The sequence below is a fragment of the Lampris incognitus genome, chromosome 1 (assembly GCF_029633865.1).
Source record: "Lampris incognitus isolate fLamInc1 chromosome 1, fLamInc1.hap2, whole genome shotgun sequence".
In the NCBI taxonomy this organism is placed as follows: Eukaryota; Metazoa; Chordata; class Actinopteri; order Lampriformes; family Lampridae; genus Lampris; species Lampris incognitus.
Genome location: NC_079211.1, coordinates 29,908,954 through 29,927,380, shown reverse-complemented (window position 1 = coordinate 29,927,380; position 18,427 = coordinate 29,908,954). Strand labels below are relative to the sequence as shown.

Sequence of the window (18,427 nt, the reverse complement as noted above, 5' to 3'; positions counted from 1 at the left end):
GTTCCAGTAGCATCCCTGCAGCTGCACAAGACACAGAATGTACTGTACTGTACCATAGGCTGGTACTGGCCTACATTATAGTGTGTCCCTCGACACTAGGGAGGAGGCACACTCATCTAGTCCCCGCTCTGGGACCATCTACTGCCTCAATCATCTGGTGTACTCAAATAAACCACTGACAGATGTTCTGCTGGTTACTCAGGCTATGTTGTGCTCAAACCAAATCTTATTTCTGTGAAAGAATAACAGGTGGCTATAAGTTAGAATGCCTTTCCATAAAAGGGAATACTGATTTCCTCATAACTTTGTCTGTGTAAGATGCAAATATAAATTAGTAGCGCAGAAACCAATGCAGATTAAGTTTGCCTCAGACAACGAACGGCACATGAGGATGAGTAAGGAACAGAAAATTGTTGACTATTTGTGGGGAGAAAACTGGTGGTAGGCATGAAAACAGGAAGTTTGTAAGCACTTTACACAATGCTGACCAAGGTCTGTGGCCTACACTAAGAACACAATGTTCTCAACAAAACACTTAAGATGGACCGAAAGCATCAACCCTAATCACACAACCTGGTTTCACTTTAATATTTGCCAACCGGTTTATGTTGTTACTAGTTTACTGTTTTCTAAGCATTCATTTACTAGGGTTTTGGTTTAACAAGGAAACGCTCCTCCATCTCTCCCAACATGAGGGCCAGTTGGGCTCGGTAAACACCAAAGGGAACGACATAAATGAATTATTTTCTAAGCGACTTAGGAAAAAAAATCTCTACCCTTCATTTTTAAAGACTGTGAAAAGGGAGTGTATTTCAAGGAACACCAGAGTCACACTTTAATCTAAAATTAAAGAGAATTTAAAGCAGCATGGCCCTTGAAGGAGTATGGACTTTTCCTGACTGAGTACATATACTCTGTATGCATTAAAGAAAAGGCGATTTGGGGAGCTGGAGCGCCAAGGAAAGGCAGCAGATTCAGGTGCCTATATGAGAGTGCTTAATTCGGGTGCTGCCATTTGCATCTTCTCCCTTGCATATTGTACATGGGCTGTGACTGAACTAATCTGTGACTGCACGACAGCTTCCATCCAGCCACCATGTCTCGCAGCAAGTCAGACAGAGAGAGACAAAGACAGAGACAGAGGGAGAGAGACAGGCAGCGACAGAGCCATTTGATAGCAAGGAAAGAGACATTTGCATCCTAATGCTGACGAGCTTTAAAATTCTGCATCTCAGCTACAGCCCTTACTGATGACATTATCTTTTATAATGCACCAGGCAACGCTGGGTGTAATTGCTATAAGATTAATTATCCCCAGACATTACATGGTGGGGGACGAGCCTAATGACTAAAATCAATGTGAGTCAACCCCCTCCCGTGTGCTGAGGCCATGCTTGGTTTGGACAGTTTTTCGCCATCCCTTTCCTCCCAGTCAATCGTGACCACATTTAAAAGAGTAATTTTTCACTGCCCTGGCTGAGTGATGTCGCCTGCCTCGCTGTGAGTTTACTGTGGAGGTAATCATTGTAGGTTGCAGTTTCACCAGAAGGAATGGGGTGGGGTTGACCGCGTGTGTGTATTGGAGGTTTGCATGCACGTTTGCGTGCATGTTGTCGGGCTCACACTAAATCTTTGCGTGGAGGTCATGGCTCCTCTCCCATGTGCCAATGAGCCATGTTTCAGGTAGCACAGAAAGTGACAGCAGAAAAAAACTGGGATAACCAATCATTGGGAGGCGTGTGTGTGTGTGTGGATATGACAGACAGACAGCTAGAAAGATAGACAGCGATGGGGAGATAGAGAGATAGACAGAGAGAAAAACTGTTTATTCCCCCACATATCTCAGCATTCTCTTCACATCTCACTGCGAATGCTCTCTGGGTAATGCTGAAGCTGTTGCACGCCACAGAGAATTTCTGGATGAGCCTTTATAAATAAATGGATGACGAGAAAGCATTTTAAGTGCCACTACTCTGGCGAGGATACATGGGTCAGGGGAGGAGGAGCGTTGTGTGGAGAATTCAAAATAAATGAAGCCACTTAAATTATTTAGAGGTACAAACTGAGAATTCAGCCTGGCTTTTAGACAGAAGTGGAAAATTGCCACAAAAAGCAATAGTCCGCCCGTTGCTCCATTATATCCCACCCCTACCTCAAACCACACAGACCACTCTCACTCCCATCTGTGGGACTAAAAGAGTCAGCCTGTCAGGTGAGCAGGCTGGGTGCGGTGGGGTTGCAATGGGGTTACAACAGGTATAGCCCCTCTTCCACTACTGTGTCCTTCGCTTGAGTCACGCAGGGCACTGAGGGCCTTTCTGAACTCATCCCATCACAGTTCTTGTGCGCAATCACACATACGGCCACGCGCACGCACACACGCACGCATGCACGCGCGCACACACACACACAAGCACGCACACATGCATACACACCTCTGAACATTTATTAATCTGATGTGTATGGTGCAGATGAGCTTACTGGACGGAGAGCTGGGAGAGAGGACCGAGAGAGGGAGGAAGAGGAAGAAAACGGGAGTAAGCACTTCTGTCCGCCAGCCAGCTCACAGCTGACTAATGGCGGCAAAACGAAGCGCAGTTCTAATCAATACTCAGCTCTCCTGATGAAACAGGCCTGATAAATCAAATGGCCGCACAGCCTTTGTACGGTCTGTGGCCTCTAAATGCACTCTTATCCCAGCTGCTCATCCTGAGGTCCCACTGGGGGACCCTCACTCGCCTACTGCCATCCCTTGATAAGAGCCCCTCATCTCTTTCCAACAGGTGGCATGGACCACAGGGGTAATGATACCAACTTGCTGCTACTTAGGCATGAGGGCACTAAATATCAGCTGGAGTATGTGATGGCAACACTAATTTGATGGAGCAATACAGAGGACATCTGGAGCACTCTGAACTAGAAATATCAGCAAGGCTACCAAACAGAAGCAGAAGGGACTTAAAATTCTGGTAATTAATAAGGATCAAAGAAGACCCATAACTGATGGATAAACAGAGGGCATATGTTAGTGTATCCGCACCTAAAAAATAAAGCCATCTTTTTTAACTTCTTCCCGCACACATGAGCTTCCATCAGTGAACTGGTCCAGTTTCTGAGAAACATATTCAGCCTGGTGTCATTTAGGGAAAGAACAACAGAAAATCTAGATCTGTACGGTTTCTATCGTCTATTGGATCTGCAGTTGTTTGTGAGCCTATGCCTGGCTCGCAGATTCACGGTGCCCTGGGGCTTTCGCACTCTGTTTGACATGCAAAGGGCCTGATACAAAACAACCGGCTTCTGCCAGGCAAGGGCCTGCTTATTCAGTTAGGTCACAACAAAGCAGGAACTGCAGGACTGAGACAGGTGGATTTCAGCGCAGGCAGTTTGTAAACCTGCAGCAGGATGGCAGACTGAAAACGGACAGAAAAGGGGAGGCTGGGTGGACTGGCTAGCAGAGAAGAATGTGGGCAGAGCTTAAAGCACTCAGAGGAGCGAAGAGGAAAGAAGATGAGGGAAAAACCTGGGACTACGGAGGTGGGGGTGGAGGAAAATACCCTCCATGCTGTTTAATAATTTTTCCCCTCAAATGCACAAGTCACTAATAGCATATGTTAGATATCAAAATGCCCTGAGTTTTTACTTTCATATAAAATAATTTTGCAGAAAATTGAGTAGTCAGGGACAAAATAAAGGAGTAACTAGTGGCTTTAAGTGACAAGTGCAATTTAGGGAATATATATATATGTATGTATGTATGTATATATACATATATATAATAAAACAGACTACCACACACGCTTTGGCCACGCGTGGGTGTGTGTGTGTGTGTGTGAGTCCGTCCGCAGTTAATCTCGCAAACCGGACCTATCAGCCTAAAATGTTTTGTGCAGTTACGACTGTATGATGAAGAACCTCTCGTGGTTGCAGTGATTAAAAACCTTCGAAAAAATGTTTGTTCTCTCGCCGCTCCCTCTCTTCATTCACTCTTTAGCTCACTCAACCAGTGCTGCTCTCTGTCACTGGCCTATCTACAGTATTAAAAGAATTTTAACAATCCAAAAAATGAGGACGTTATAAAGTAATAATTTCCTCTAGGTTGTAGTCAAAACAGGAAGTGTTGCATATGCTTGTCGCTGCCTGATCTGAGTCAACCATAGATGTGAATCACACATGCGCGACTGTAAACGTTTTACCCAGCATTATTATATTGTGAAAACACAGACAGGCTTAGACCAAAATGGTCGCATAGCAAACCTTTTCTGGGCCAGTCAGCCTAATAATTTTTGTGCACAGTTGTGACTATATGATCAAGGTCCTCTCATGGTTTGCGGTGATTATAAACCTTTGAAAAACCTGTTTTTACCACAATTGAGTGTTAACTCCTCAGCTGATTTTCACCCAAGTCTGAGCACCGGAGAAGGGGAGATATGCGGGCAGTGCCTCCGTATTTTCCCTTTTCTCCGTAGGTGAAAAAAGGGGTGGTTTGTCACCAAGTTCGAGCACCGGAGTCTCGTTCCTGTTGTTTTTAGTGTGGAGCCAGTGCTGGAGGTCTCAGTCAGGTAGTGAGCTCCTGTAGCTTGCAATTAGAGCCCCCTATATAGTACACTTCCCACAGCTGCATCATACCAAGCTTTGTGAAAGAACATCAGCAGCATTTTCTTTTTAGATCAGCTAAATCCACCTGACGATTAAGAAAAAATGCAGGGTTGGGGTGGTGGGTGGATGTCATTGTTATCACGGTAATGGCACTGGAGGTTTTTCTGAAATGCAATCTACATAACAGGAAATTAAAAAGCCTCGAGCTCACTCTTGTAAAAACACTTAACAGTGCATTTTCACTAGGTAGATTAACATGCTGCAGTGACAAAGAAGATATGAAAATCCCCTGTTTATTGCACATAGGCCTAAAATGATCCTTAAGAAGGATTCGACTGAAATGCAAGATTATGTCTGGACCTATGAGTTTGTGTTTTCACCACTCAAGATAAAACAACTCAACAATTGTTTCAATTCTTCCCTAAAAAAAGTCTCTAACAACAAATCAGTTTGACCTATCTTACGATTTTTAACACTTCAGTATCTACGGCCATATTACACAGAATAAGAACACCTGTTGAGTTTCCACAATCTTGATGGATTAGGACTACAGAGGACTGAGAAGAGCTGGAACAAAGGAAAAAAATAAGCTGAAACTTCAGATTTTGGTTGTGTCCGGCTACACAGCAAGAAGGAGGAAGCCTACTAGTTACCATGGAGCATGAAAGGTACTGAGGAACTGCCTTGGAAGTGGTGCTTTCATGTGTCTATGCTGTTTGCCCGCAGTCAAGGCAGGGGCTCCCACAATGAATACTATCACATTTCCGCCAGGCTCCACCTCTCACAGATCACGCTGCCGCCTTCAAGGGCTTGAGAGAACATCAAAGGCAACAGTGTGATTTTGCATTCCTGTCAGAGCATTACAACCTCTGGAGTACCCAACCCCACCGCATCCCCCAAACCATCGCCATCCGCACCCCCACCCCCCAAGAAAAGCTCAGCCCCACTCATTCCAAGAGCAATCTTTAATGGCTTTCCAAAGACACACTCAGGGTTTAGTAGCACAGTGCATCATAGCGAGAGAGTCAAGTGAGATTCATGCAGCCTCCACGGTGCATCTTTGGTACGAACAGTCTCTCGCTTTTTCTGTGATGCATACACCTCCCCTAAACCAAGGGGCGGGAAAGGGGGGGGGGGAATAGGGAGGCAGAGAGCCAGGGCTTGAGATAACGGCACAATGTGCATCAATGACAGTGTGTCTGCCTGCTCCACACAAAATATTATTTACAGCTGAGAGCGACGAGAAATTACAGTAGCAAACTGCTCCCGAAGCTGAAAAAATCCGCTGACCTGGCAACACTTTGAGAGGCCGGGAAGAGGGTTAGGTGGTATAATTATTATATTGCTTCTCCTTATTCACTGTCAGTATCTATACTGCTCACACTCTCTGTGGAAGGTTTAACTGAGTGGTGACAACAGGTTATTGGAGCAAGAGAGGAAAATAAGAAGGCAGTAAAGGTGGTCAAGTGTTCGTAAATGGATGAGCTTGTGATTGTCCCCGTGTGACTGATCTCTCAACTACCCGTGATTTAATTACAATTAAAACCAATGAGAGCGGCAATGAAATGAACTAAATCTCACAGTATTGTAAATGAATGTATGAATAATGAAATAACTGTCTGCACGGGCAATCGTGGAGAAAACAGTGACTTCCAACATTCCGCAAGGCTTAAAGTTGGATACATAGTTGAGTATGTAGGACAGCGCGATTAGGAAACGACTACTTCATTTTGGCTAAATGAACCCAGTTGTAGCACTAGTAAAACAGAAAACTGTTCACAATCCAAATCACGCACAGCACAGAAAAAAGGGCCTTACATGTGCCATTTGCTGGCTCTTTTTGTCCAAAGCCCCTCATGGCACTATGATGTGTCTTTACATTCGTGGTCCCTTTGCCATTGAGCTATAGGAGCAAACCCTACAGGTGGACAGTAGGTCCCGTCTCTTCTGAGCTATTCATCATTCAAATCATCTGCAAGGTGTTGAAAATTAAATTGACGAAAGATGTTCCCTGCCTTCCCCACAAACTCCACATTTCAGCTGCAGAGCGCAGCAGCCTCTATCTGAGTCTGCCGTTGAGCTAGCAAGCCTACAAGGCTGGTTGGTGGGCATGACTTTGGGTTTAGTTACCCAACTATTTAGTACACATCGCAGTCTAGCTGGCTTGACAACAGCTCGTAAGTGTTGAAACAACACACAGCTGCTTCGTGTTTAAGCAACACAGCTTGTTGCGGTTTTCCTGGACGTGTTTCAACTGCCGACTTTCTGGTAGGCTACGCCGGTGATGGAGCCCTCGACTGTGTGTAACAGCTAGCCGACGGTGCCGGATGTCTCAAGCTAGCCGTGTGTGTGTGTGTGTGTGTGTGTGTGTGTGTGTGTGTGTGTGTGTGTGTGTCGCACACATACCAAACGGTTCAAGCTTCTCCGTAGCATCTTCTCTTTTCTTTCTTTTTTTTTAATCTTCTTTGACCGCTGGTTACCGGCGAACTCTGTCTTGACAGCCACCTTAGAGACTCCCTTTAAGATTATCCCCCGATGAGTAACTTTGCATGTATATGTGTGGTAGTTAACTCGCTAGTTCCCTAGCTATCTGTTCTCTATCCTAACGTCGGTTCTAGCTGTATGCCGCGCCGCAGCGATGCTACATTCTCCCCGTCTGGTGTGATTCCGACCTCCTCCGATCATTCGCATTCTCTCCTCGCTGAATATTTTCCGCGTTGCGGTGTACTAGTGGCGCTTCCCTTCGCTCGGAGCCGAGAGCGTCCGTGACATTTTGTACCATACCCTGTTGCTGTCACTCGTACCACTCATCTGTCGCCTTGCGAGTCAATCGGCCCCGGTCGGTCGCTCCCAAAAAACCTGCGACCGACACAGGGGAGGGGGGGGGAGAGAGAGGGGGGGGGGAAAGTAACTTCTATTCTGAATCCCTCCCTGCTCACAGGTCACTTCCCCCTCCCTGTCAAACAATTCTCACTCTGGCAACCAGCAAGCCCCGCAAACGTTCCCACGTTTACAAGCTCCACCCTGCCGAAGGTGCGGCGAGTTGCGCTCACAAGGTATTGTGGGTACTGTGGTCCTTGTTTGGACTACAAATTTTTCCAATTTTCCCTCCATGCGTTGCGTTTTTTTTCACAGAGGGGAGAATTCTGTTAAGTCTTGATGTTGACCGTGCTTTGACATGATAAAGGTGATGTTTTGTCATGCTAATAAAGTCGAGTGAGTTGAGTTGAAGTAAATTCAGCTGAACTGAACTGAATTGAACTGAATTGAGCTGAACTTAATTGAATTGACAGAAACTAAGGTGACTAATCGGTGACTTGGCATCAAGGAAAAGTCCCTGGGTAGAAGCTTCACACGAGACTCCTTTGTATGAACTGCTGAAGGATCTCCCAACATTTCGAGTTTGGATGGGACGTTTAGCTTTAGAGGCCTTTATTGTATGGGGGCGGGTGGGGGTAATTGGTACCTCTTGCAACTTTTGTGGTTTACGTTTAGCTCTAATGTTCTCCTTATCATCAGCAGATCCACTTCAGTTGTGTACAGAGGCCTTAATTGTGTGTGTGTGTGGGGGGGGGGTAATTGGTACCTCTTGCAACTTTTGTGGTTTCAAAACTGTTGGAACATTTCATCACGACTGTCCGACTGTTTCCCAATGCAGTCAGGAGCTCAGCTCTAAATATCAAAGTTAGATATATATCAGAAAACAAAGCTAAAAGACGTACATGACACAGTTATTATCTTTGTTTTTGCTTTGTTCATTGGTTTTGGTTTTGGTTTTGCTGCTGTTCCATCGGCCTGTCATACTGTAATTGTAAGGATTCATTCATTCATTCATTCAGGTTTAACCACTGCATGCAAAATGGAGGCAATTGTTTTGGAGGCTTTTGCATTCTGAAGGAATCAGTCAGTGGATCATCTCATTTCTTTGTGCTATTTACATTGACCTACCAACAGTTCATGTTAAAGGAACCAAAGAGTTTATATTGATTCTGAGGATCTTGGAGGGTCAAACCCCAAAATATCTTTGTTAATATCTGCGAATTTGTATGCATAAGCGTGTGTGTGTGTGTGTGTGTGTGTGTGTGTGTGTGTGTGTGTGTGTGTGTGTGTGTGTGTGTGTGTGTGTGTGTGTGTGTGTGTCAAGTCAATTTTATTTGTTATAGCCCATTATTACAAATTACAAATTTGCCTCAGTGGGCTTTACAGCAATACAACATCCTGTCCTTCGACCCTCACATTGGATAAGAAACAACTCCCTAAAAAAAAGATGGACAAACATGCAATGGATGTTGTGTGTACACAATTTACAGAATACAACACTGAAGGAGGATAACAGAATTAAAATGGAATTATAAGTTATATGAAGAATATGATGAGGAGGATGCCAAGCAGTGTCCAGATTCCACCGGAACAGCTTAGGACCAGAGCCATGTGACCACCATCACCATGTAGACCTGACAGGAGGACAGACTACACATGCACACATGGGAGACTCACATCACACCATTCACATACACAGGATAAGAAGCAAGAAAAAGCATTAGTCGCACATCATAGTGAGAGAAGGATACAACGTTGAAACAGGATAACAAACTATATGGCTTTAAAAGATATATAAAAAAAATTTTTTTTAAATGTGATGAGGAGGACGCCAAGCAGTGTCCAGGTGGTGACCACCATCACCATGGAGACCTGGGAGGAGGACAGACCACATGTGCACACAGGGGAGACTCACATCACACCATTCACATACACAGGATAAGAGAAAGGAGAAGACATCATTCAGAGAGAAAAGATGTGAGAGAAGAGAACAATTTGTAATAGTCAATAATCTATACTCTACAATCTCGTCGGCAGAACAGTGGTTGGTAAATTCACCTAGACAGAAACCAACCTGCCATGCAGTACAGGTTATGAAGTGCTCAACTTAAAGGCAAATAATTGTAGACTAAGGCAAAAAGATGAGGTTTAAGTTTGGATTTAAAGGACTCGACAGACTCTGATTTTCTGACAGCAGTAGGAAGGTTATTCCTCAATAAGAAAAGGCCCTGCCACCTGCTGACTTCTTTTTAACTCTGGGTACACACAGGAGTCCTGTATTTTGAGAGCGGAGGGCTCAAGATGTGTGTCTGTGTGTGTGTGTGTGTGTGTGTGTGTGTGTGTGTGTGTGTGTGTGTGTGTGTGTGCTTGTTAGAATCGATCATGTCATGCACTGACAGATAATGTAATACCTCACAGAGCAAGAGAAAGGTAAGAAAAGAGGTTGGGGGGGGTCAGGATACAGGGGTCCTCTCATCTATTTTTTGTTTTCTTTATTTTAACAGGATCATGTTTCATTTGTTTCGGTATTGTACGTTGGATGTTGATTGCTCGATGCCATAAAAGCATTAGATCACAGTAAAGAAAAACCCAATTGATATTCTCTCCATAAATTAGTCCGTATCTTAAGGGCCTTGGTAGATGTAATTGTGTGTCACTCCTGAGGAAAGGACCCCATGAAATTTAATGTACTGTGAAGAAAGGTTACACCTATATAGAGGCCAGTTTTGCTGGCACTACACCTTTTATTGCTTTTCCCTACTCTGATAGGCATGAGGATAACACATGGTTACGGAGCATACCCAAGTCAAACATATTTGGAACAACTTGTTCTAATGCTAACATTTAAAAACTGTTATGATTAAATGCAATTCTGTGGATTTTGCTTCATTTTGCCAAGATTGGGAACTCTCCCATTCAGGAGGATGGTGGGCATCAAACGCTCGAGTCAGGGGAAATAATTTGACGTTCAGTGCCACAGGAATGTGTCAGGAGTCATTATCACATCTCTTGTGATACCCACAGTGTGGGTATCACAAGTAAGCCATGATTGGATGTCGGGGTCTCGTGTGGTTTTGACGAGCTTATTTGCATTCATGTGATGACACCTGTTTTGCATTTTAGCACAGTGTGTGCGATGAAGCACTGTGACCTTCAGGATAATCACTTGGAATTGTAAGTACAACACACGGACATTGTGTTTTCTTAACCTCTTACAAATGTTGACATGTGGCCATTCTGAACAGATGGAAAGGTTGGAGTATGACAGGGCAGGGAGGAAAACAGTGGTATAATGGCTCACTAAACTTCAGTGATTTGTACCAGCACATGCCAGAAGCATGGTCATATGATCTGGGTCAAAGGTGTTGACCATATCAGAGCTTGTGGTCCGGTGTTTATCAGTGTGATAAACAGCCAATCTGCTAATCGAGGATGATCAAATTATGCTCTTAATATGGATTATTATTAACATGTCTACTGGTAGCCTGCTTCTTCAACTGTTTTCCATAGCCCATCTTGGTTTGGCGGTCGTAGCTCCATTCACTTTTGGTTGGGTGCAAAGAAACAGACTTGACCAGTCTTTTCATGTTCTGCTATTTATCACCAGTGAAATGGAAAGTTTTGCTACAACTCTTTCGTTTATTTAAAGTCAGTCGAGCACACACGCTCTGCTCCGCAACACACTGCACGTTCCCCGAGAATATACACAGTCTTCTATGGTTGGCCACTAAACAACTCAACTGGATCAGCTGGAGGGTTGAGTGCCTTGCTCAGAGGCACTTCTGTGGTAGATGGGGTGGAGGGGTTTATCTCACTCAAGTTCCTCAACCAGACTTTCCTAACCCACCTGGAGATTGGAAACAGCGCTGTTCCAATGACAAACTGTTGTCTAATTCCCTCGCCTCTGAGCTACCACTGCATTCCCAACTATAGTCTATCTGTCAACATCAAACCAAAGTCATGTTCTTGTTTGTCCATGGGTGCATCATATCATCATCTTTGGAGCTCCCTCGAAGCAAGTATGACTATTCTCTGGAGGATGCCTGTGCGTGACTTTGTTTAACGTGGGGAGACTGGTGCAAAGACAGTCACCACATGGTCCTTGACAGATCTGGGTCAGGATCCAATGACATGGAGTCCACGATGACTGGGGCCCCATTTCTGCTGCAGCCTTCATCCGCCTTCCCAGCCATTGTGATGCTTCCCTAAAGTCAGCCATAGGTCTTAGTTGGATTGCTCTTTGTCAGGGACCTCCCCCTTGACCTTACTGCCATGGGTGACCCAACCAGGAGCATAGTGCCAGACCCAGACGGCATTGCTCTCGGGATCTCAGGACCACGCAAGCTTTTCCGCCACAAGGTGACAATTCATGGAGATGGCCCGTCTAGCCTTCGTGTCGTATCACTACCTACAGAGCTATCATCACTCTATGACAACTTGTGTGATGTATTTTGTAGCTTTGTGCTTAATGGAAACTGATAATACACAATGTCAAAACAAAAAGGATAAATTAAAGTAACTGGAAGGGATTCTCAATGTCTGCATGGGACCAGACAGTTTTTTATTTTTTTATTTTTTATTTTTTTATATAGTGAACTGTCACAACTAAAACAGCTATATTGAAAATTCATGCTACAATTGAAAAAACTACTTCTTGGGAGAGAAAGCATCAACTGTTCCAGATTAGGCATTACTTCCTGGTTTTTTGTTTTTTTGTTTTTTTGTTTTTTACTTTTTAATTAAGACAATATGGTGGGGAGCAATCTACTAGCAGACCTTCATAAAGGCTTCATAGGCTGACCTGTTTGGAACACAGATTCCCAGACTGATTCACTGCAATAAAGTCTAAAGCAATGGGGGGTGGGGGTGGGGGGGCATCCTGTTCATATTTAACTAGTATCTACTGAGTCGACTTCTTGACCATTTTGCGCGCGCCCATACGCACGCACGCACACACACACACACACACACACACATACAAAGAAACAGAGAAAGAAAAATAACAACTGAGTCAGAATCTCACGAATTGATACAAAGTCCACCCCTATCTGTCTTACACTGCCAACTATGACAGACAGGTTTTTTCATTTCTGGCGATTTATCCAGTAAAAAAGAAAAAGATTTTCGCCAAATCGTTCATGTCATTTCTCCAAATCTTTCTCGTTTTTCTCTCAACCGAAACCGGAATTGTAGTCTATTATACATGAAGACTCAGAGGCTTGGAAACTTGTTGAATGTGGTGTTATTTAGATAGTGGCGTTAGATGAGCCATTTGTCAGGAGGGGCACACACATCACGTGACCAGATTAAAAACCCGTTCGTCTGTAAATTGTGCTATTCCACCACCATGTGGTTATAAGATGAAAGTGCAATCAAAACCTAGTTAAAACGTATACATACTGTTAAGTCTCGACCAAATCTACATAAGAAAAGATTCTTCTAGTTTTTCCTCAGCGATAGAATAGATTATTGAGGGACCATAAAGGGACGCTAAAATCTGAGTATCACAGAAGGGAATGTTTCTTCTCTTGCGTGGCATATAGAAATCTATGTGAGTGGCAATGGTCTATTTCTAAAATTGAACTTCATAAATTTACTTTATGCTTTGGATTTATAGATATTTTAAAATATACTTCATAAATATAAATATATATGCAATGAGAGGAAAGAGAGAGAGAGCGAGAGCAAGAGAGAGACAGACAGACAGAAAGGCAGAAAGACAGACACTTGGTTGGTTAGTTATTTTGGTTAGGTAGTTAGTTTGACAAAATAATTTATTTTTTATTCAATCTGAGAATAATTAAATTTCACCTAATCACAGCTTTGAACCAGTGGCATATTGGATCCTCCTGCACTTTCACAACAGGTCAGCCGCTAACTGCTTATGTTGTTAGCTATGCCCATTATTGCATACGAACACATAATTACACACATGTTTTACTAGATACGTATCATTGCCTATATTTCTTAGGCTTTGAATATGAAATATACTTTACTGTGTCTAGCTTGGTCCTCTGTCTCCGGCAGATTCTTGTTTTGCTCTATCTGCTCTTCCATTTGCTTGTGGCAGACGTTCTAACAAGGGTTTCCGTAGTTCACAATCTGTCCACCTGGTGGCAGCACAGCAACGCCAACGAGCTGTGAATACTTGTTGAACAACGGGGCAGAAAACAAGAGCAAGGGATTTCTCTCACGTTGAAGAGTTGATGAAATGAATTAATGAGCTAAAATTAAATCTTTATGCTATAATACTACTATTCTACTGCTAATTTAATGATACATTTTTGTCTAGTTTTCTTAGCTTTCATGCAATTTTTTTTTTCTTGAGTATTGGATAAAATATCGTCAAAGAGGGGCCAATATCCAAGAATCACTGTGGGCTGCCCGTAATGGTTTTCTGTCACTGCATGAGATTTTTATTCTATAATCTGGTACTGTGGGAGTGCCACATAATCAGTTGAAAACAGAATGAAAGTGCACTGCAATACACTTCATAATAATGTAGAATAAAAAGGCATGCACAGACAGAGCATAATAATGTAGAATAAAAAGACATGCACAGACAGAAATATTACACGCTAAAGGTCAAAAATAAATAGACATTGGCAAAGTAGTCATTAAAATTCAACACCCATGGAGGGCCTACTCTATATATGTTCTTTTGACTGTACAGTAGTGCCAACATGTTAGAATTATAAAATAATCCCATGAAATTAATAATTTTGCAAACCTGAAAAAGTGGCAAATGTACAAAAAATACTCAAAATTCACCTACACCTCTCTTCACTTATTTGTGATTGTTTTGTTTATTTGCTGTTTGGGGAACTTTTGATTACTTTTGGTCCATGCAACTTTCTAGTGAATTTGTTACTGGAGAAAAAAAATCTGAAAAAAATGAATTCTTAATTGACATACTTTCTTCTGTTTCAACATTTTAATTAATATGTGTCATACAAGAAGCTTCAGTAACACGTTAAATGACTTGTGGTATTTTCAAGTCAAATTTCTAGATATGAATTACAGCAGAGATCCATATCTAGTGTGGTGCAGTGATCCTGACTGAAGTGTACAGTAGTGCCCCTTCCAGAGTTTACCGGGCATTCCTCCACTGGCTCTTCCCTTGTGTATCTCATTGGTACCACTGAATATAAACTGACAGTCCCCATGGAGGAGCCATGGAGGAGTTGGGAGACTTCCCCAGCCATCTGTCCTAGAACAGCCCCCCCTCCATCCCTCCACCCATCCCTCATTCCCACACTGGGCCTTTGTCAGCAGTTCCTGTCCCTGGACTAGGCGTGGCGTGCGCAGAGGCTGGGGCGACCGTGGGTGCTTTCAGAGGCACCTGCAGATGGGACAAAGGGCCAAGGGTGCTGGGGCTGAAGACAGATTGATGCTTTGTGCGTTGAGGCAAGGGAGAGAGCGAGAGAGAGTGAGAGAGAGAGAGAGAGAGAGAGAGAGAGAGAGAGAGAGAGAGAGAGAGAGAGAGAGAGAGAGAGAGAGAGAGAGAGAGAGAGAGAGAGAGAGAGAGAGAGAGAGAGAGAGAGAGAGAGAGAGAGAGAGAGAGCGATAGAGAGAGCGATAGAGAGAGCGATAGAGAGAGTGAGGGGGCAGTTGGCTGAGAAGTTTTCGGGGCAAGGATTTGCGGGGGGGGGGTTGGCGAAGGGAAGAGGAGGGGTGGTGTGGGGTGATGGGGGGGGTGTTCTGTCACTCCAGTCTGTGTGAGTCCAAGCTTTGGAGGACCCGGGGTGATTGACAGCTTTTGTGGACTGCGCCTCTACACAATGGTGGTGTTTTAATGGGCGGTAAAGCCGGAGCAGAGCAGAGCGGACCAGAGCTTTGGGGAAGGTTGGAGGGGAGGTGGTGGTGGTGGTGGTTGGTTGGTCGTGGTTGTGGTTGTGATGTGGGGGGGCTAAGGGACGGGGGGCCAGGGGCTTTACTGCTTTACTTGGTGGGGACCAATTCATGGGTATTCAGTCCGGGGCTCGTTATTCAGTGAATGCATCCAGTGGAGGAATCCAGCAGCATCAATTAGAGTGTGTTAGCAGATAGCAAGGCAGGGAAGAAAAAACCTTTCTCTCTCTTTTGCTTGCAGGACAACACAGTCCCACTATAGGAGGTGTCAGAGCCACAAAGCCTTTTTTGTGGGTCTCTCTCCATTACATTACCAGTGCAATATGTAAGGTGGGGACTCTTTTGATTTAAATTAAGTGGAAAAAACACTAAATCCTATTTTTATTCAGCAGGGATAATGGTGTTATACTCTATAAAGGTCTTTAACTACTTATCTGTGGCTTAAAATCTTCCCCAGCTCTCTTTTCACTCCACCTCAGTGTCTTACTCTCATTGGGGGCATTATATTTATTCAATGGGAGAGGGTCAAAGACAGACTGTTAAACAGAGTTGCTTGTAGCCTTAACTGCCGCATCACTTCTAATTGTGCATCAGTGGGCCAATGGTTTGTTGTGTTGTCCCCCCGTAAGAAAGGAAGAGCGGATATGAATTTAAACAGTGTCTTGTACGCCATTGTTTGCGGTGGGTTCAGGCCACCACTTCAGACTCGGAGGGCCCGCTAGATAAAGAGTTTTTTTTCTTTCTAATACTTTCAAGACAGTGATGTAAGAGAGACAGAAGGAGTGGAAAATGCTAAAACACTTTGATGGCGATCACATGTCGGGGTCAACAGACCACTCCGTTTTGTTTTGCGTGCAGAGAGGCCAGCCCTACGTTTGAACTAATTAGGCTATACTTAATTGAATGCCTTTTCAGGTCACACACACAGTGAACGCACACCATATTTGACAACAATTTCCATTCCATTTCTGTGAATGAAATCCTTATGAGGAAACAAAAGAAAAAAAAATGTAGATAACACACGATAAAATATCACAAAATGACTAGCTGTTAAAATGTGAGTCGAGGAAACAAGCAGTGGGGGGGGGGGGCACCAAAAAGAGGCTTATTTTCTGTTGACTAACTTGAGCAAAATGAGTTAAGTTTTATACTCGGCATCCAATCTGTGGCCAATTTCCTTGCTTTTAACATGAGACGACACAGATGGCACGCGTGCTCAAATGGAATTGACATTTTTGTTCTCCTTAGGTTTAACATGAACGAACCGGCAGGAACCTCTTGTAGAAAGGTGTACGTTTCAATATGAGCAATTATGACTCATTTGAAGCCAAGTGAGGCGAATTTGCATCCTCTGAAAAGGGAACCAGAGTTAAACTGTGTGAAAAGTGCAGTAAATTGGGGCAAACATCGTAACATGCAGAAATGCATCTCCGCTGTAATTGTGTAATTGTAGAAGAGCTCTAACTGCACAGCCCAATTAAACTTGCTTCTTCTGCAAGGCAAAGAATTGGCAAGGAATTATGCAGGAGGGTATCAGCACATTTAAATAGCTGCCTCCTTCATGGGTGTGGATGGGGGTTGGATCATTTGCTAGCAAAATGGAATATCTGATCAAATATGGACAGATGTCTTCATACATGTGGAGCGGGATGTGAATTGGAGTCGGAGGGGGCAAGATAGATGGATGGCCTCCTCTAAGAGATAGAGCTTCCTGCCCTGAGTGCCGAAAGGGGCACAAGAGGAAGAGGGTGAGAGAGGGGGAAAGTAAGGCTCTCAGTGGGGAGAGACATTTCCCTGAAACACCAGTTGATGGGTTTCTCCGACAAAGGATGGAGTGGTGCAGTCTGCAGTGCTGCAGAACAGCCTTGTCTCTGTCTGGATTAGGCCCTGCAGCACACAAAGGAGAGCTCAAGTAAACGGTTCATGAATGTTGATTAATTGATGCCATTTTTCTGCAGTGTGCCATGGTGATTCAGAGGGAAGGAGTGCATGAGGAGTGTGTGTGTGTGTGTGTGTGTGTGTGTGTGTGTGTGTGTGTGTGTGTGTGTGTGTGTGTGTGTGTGTGCGTGCGCGCGCGTGCGTGCGTGCGTGCATGCGTGTGCGGGGGTACTCTAGTCTGAGTGTAAGACGTGTTTTTTGAATATATGGTTGCACTGTTTATACATAAGCTAATCTTCAGTGGTTGCTGGGTTGTTCACTCAGTGATCACTTGTTTGATTCATAACGTCATATGTGATTGCTCAAGGTGTTCGAGAACCAAAAAACAAAACATGGTAGCTTTGGGGAATTCTTTTTTTTTTTAATACTACCAGTAATCCAGCTGGTCCATGGTGACTGCCTCGGTCCTCTCTGTGCTCTGACTCCTGATAGTGTTGTCAGATGTTGCCTAGTTGGCACCGTGACTGACTCAGGTGGCAGAGGCTGAGAAGAGGTTCCCACGATGCAGCTTAGGGGCACAGGTGTCCTGGGAGAATGAGGGTGGCCCAGGGATTGGAGGGGCGAAGCACTGGCCCATAGCCCGCCTCAATGGAGGGATCCCAGGGGCCAACTCAATAGCCTGGGTTCCACTTGATGGCGAGAGAAAGGCCCGTTTCAGCCGCTGCCCAGCAGGAAAGATCTGGTTGTGGAAGACCTCTTTCAGGACTCACTGTTTGTCTGAAGGCTGTCACAGCAGATGAGTACTCAGCAAACAGCGTGAACAAGGATTTGAACCAGAAAACCAACAGAGCCTTGACAATATTGTGATTGGGCCTTGTCTCTTTAGTGGGGGCTGAAAGGCGAATTGAGAGCAGGAACAAGTGCACATTCAGTCTAGGACGTGGATGCCTTTGGATTGTATTTTATGGTTTTGAGGCCTGTATGTGTTGGAGAGAGTGAATCATGTTAATCTCCCTTTTCTTCCATCTAAGAGCAGGGTTGGGTGTGAACCTGCGGCACTTCAAAGGCCAAAGTGCCTCAAAGTCATTGTTTAATCTTGTAATATCAAACCTGAATGAGACCTCTGCAGCCTCTTTTTCGGAGACCTGACGCGAGTTCTAACAGTCACTGAACTATAAAAACATACATGGCCGCAAACAATTAAACTTGGATTTAATGATGTTAGTTTGATCTTTTCTGGATTTCAGTTTGCAAATTGGTCTGACTCGAGCGTTTCCTA

The 18,427-nt window shown here is 44.2% G+C and overlaps 1 protein-coding gene across 1 annotated transcript in view; it reads right to left on the bottom strand.

Moving 5' to 3' along the window:
* The window catches only part of atp11c (ATPase phospholipid transporting 11C), an 82,568-nt gene extending 75,104 nt beyond the window's left edge, over positions 1–7,464 (bottom strand). Inside the window, exon 1 of the mRNA XM_056283855.1 lies at positions 7,006–7,464. Coding sequence (XP_056139830.1) covers positions 7,006–7,032 — 27 coding nt within the window. The 5' untranslated portion in view covers positions 7,033–7,464. The remainder of the gene's footprint in view (positions 1–7,005) is intronic.
* Positions 7,465–18,427: the final 10,963 nt, after the last annotated feature.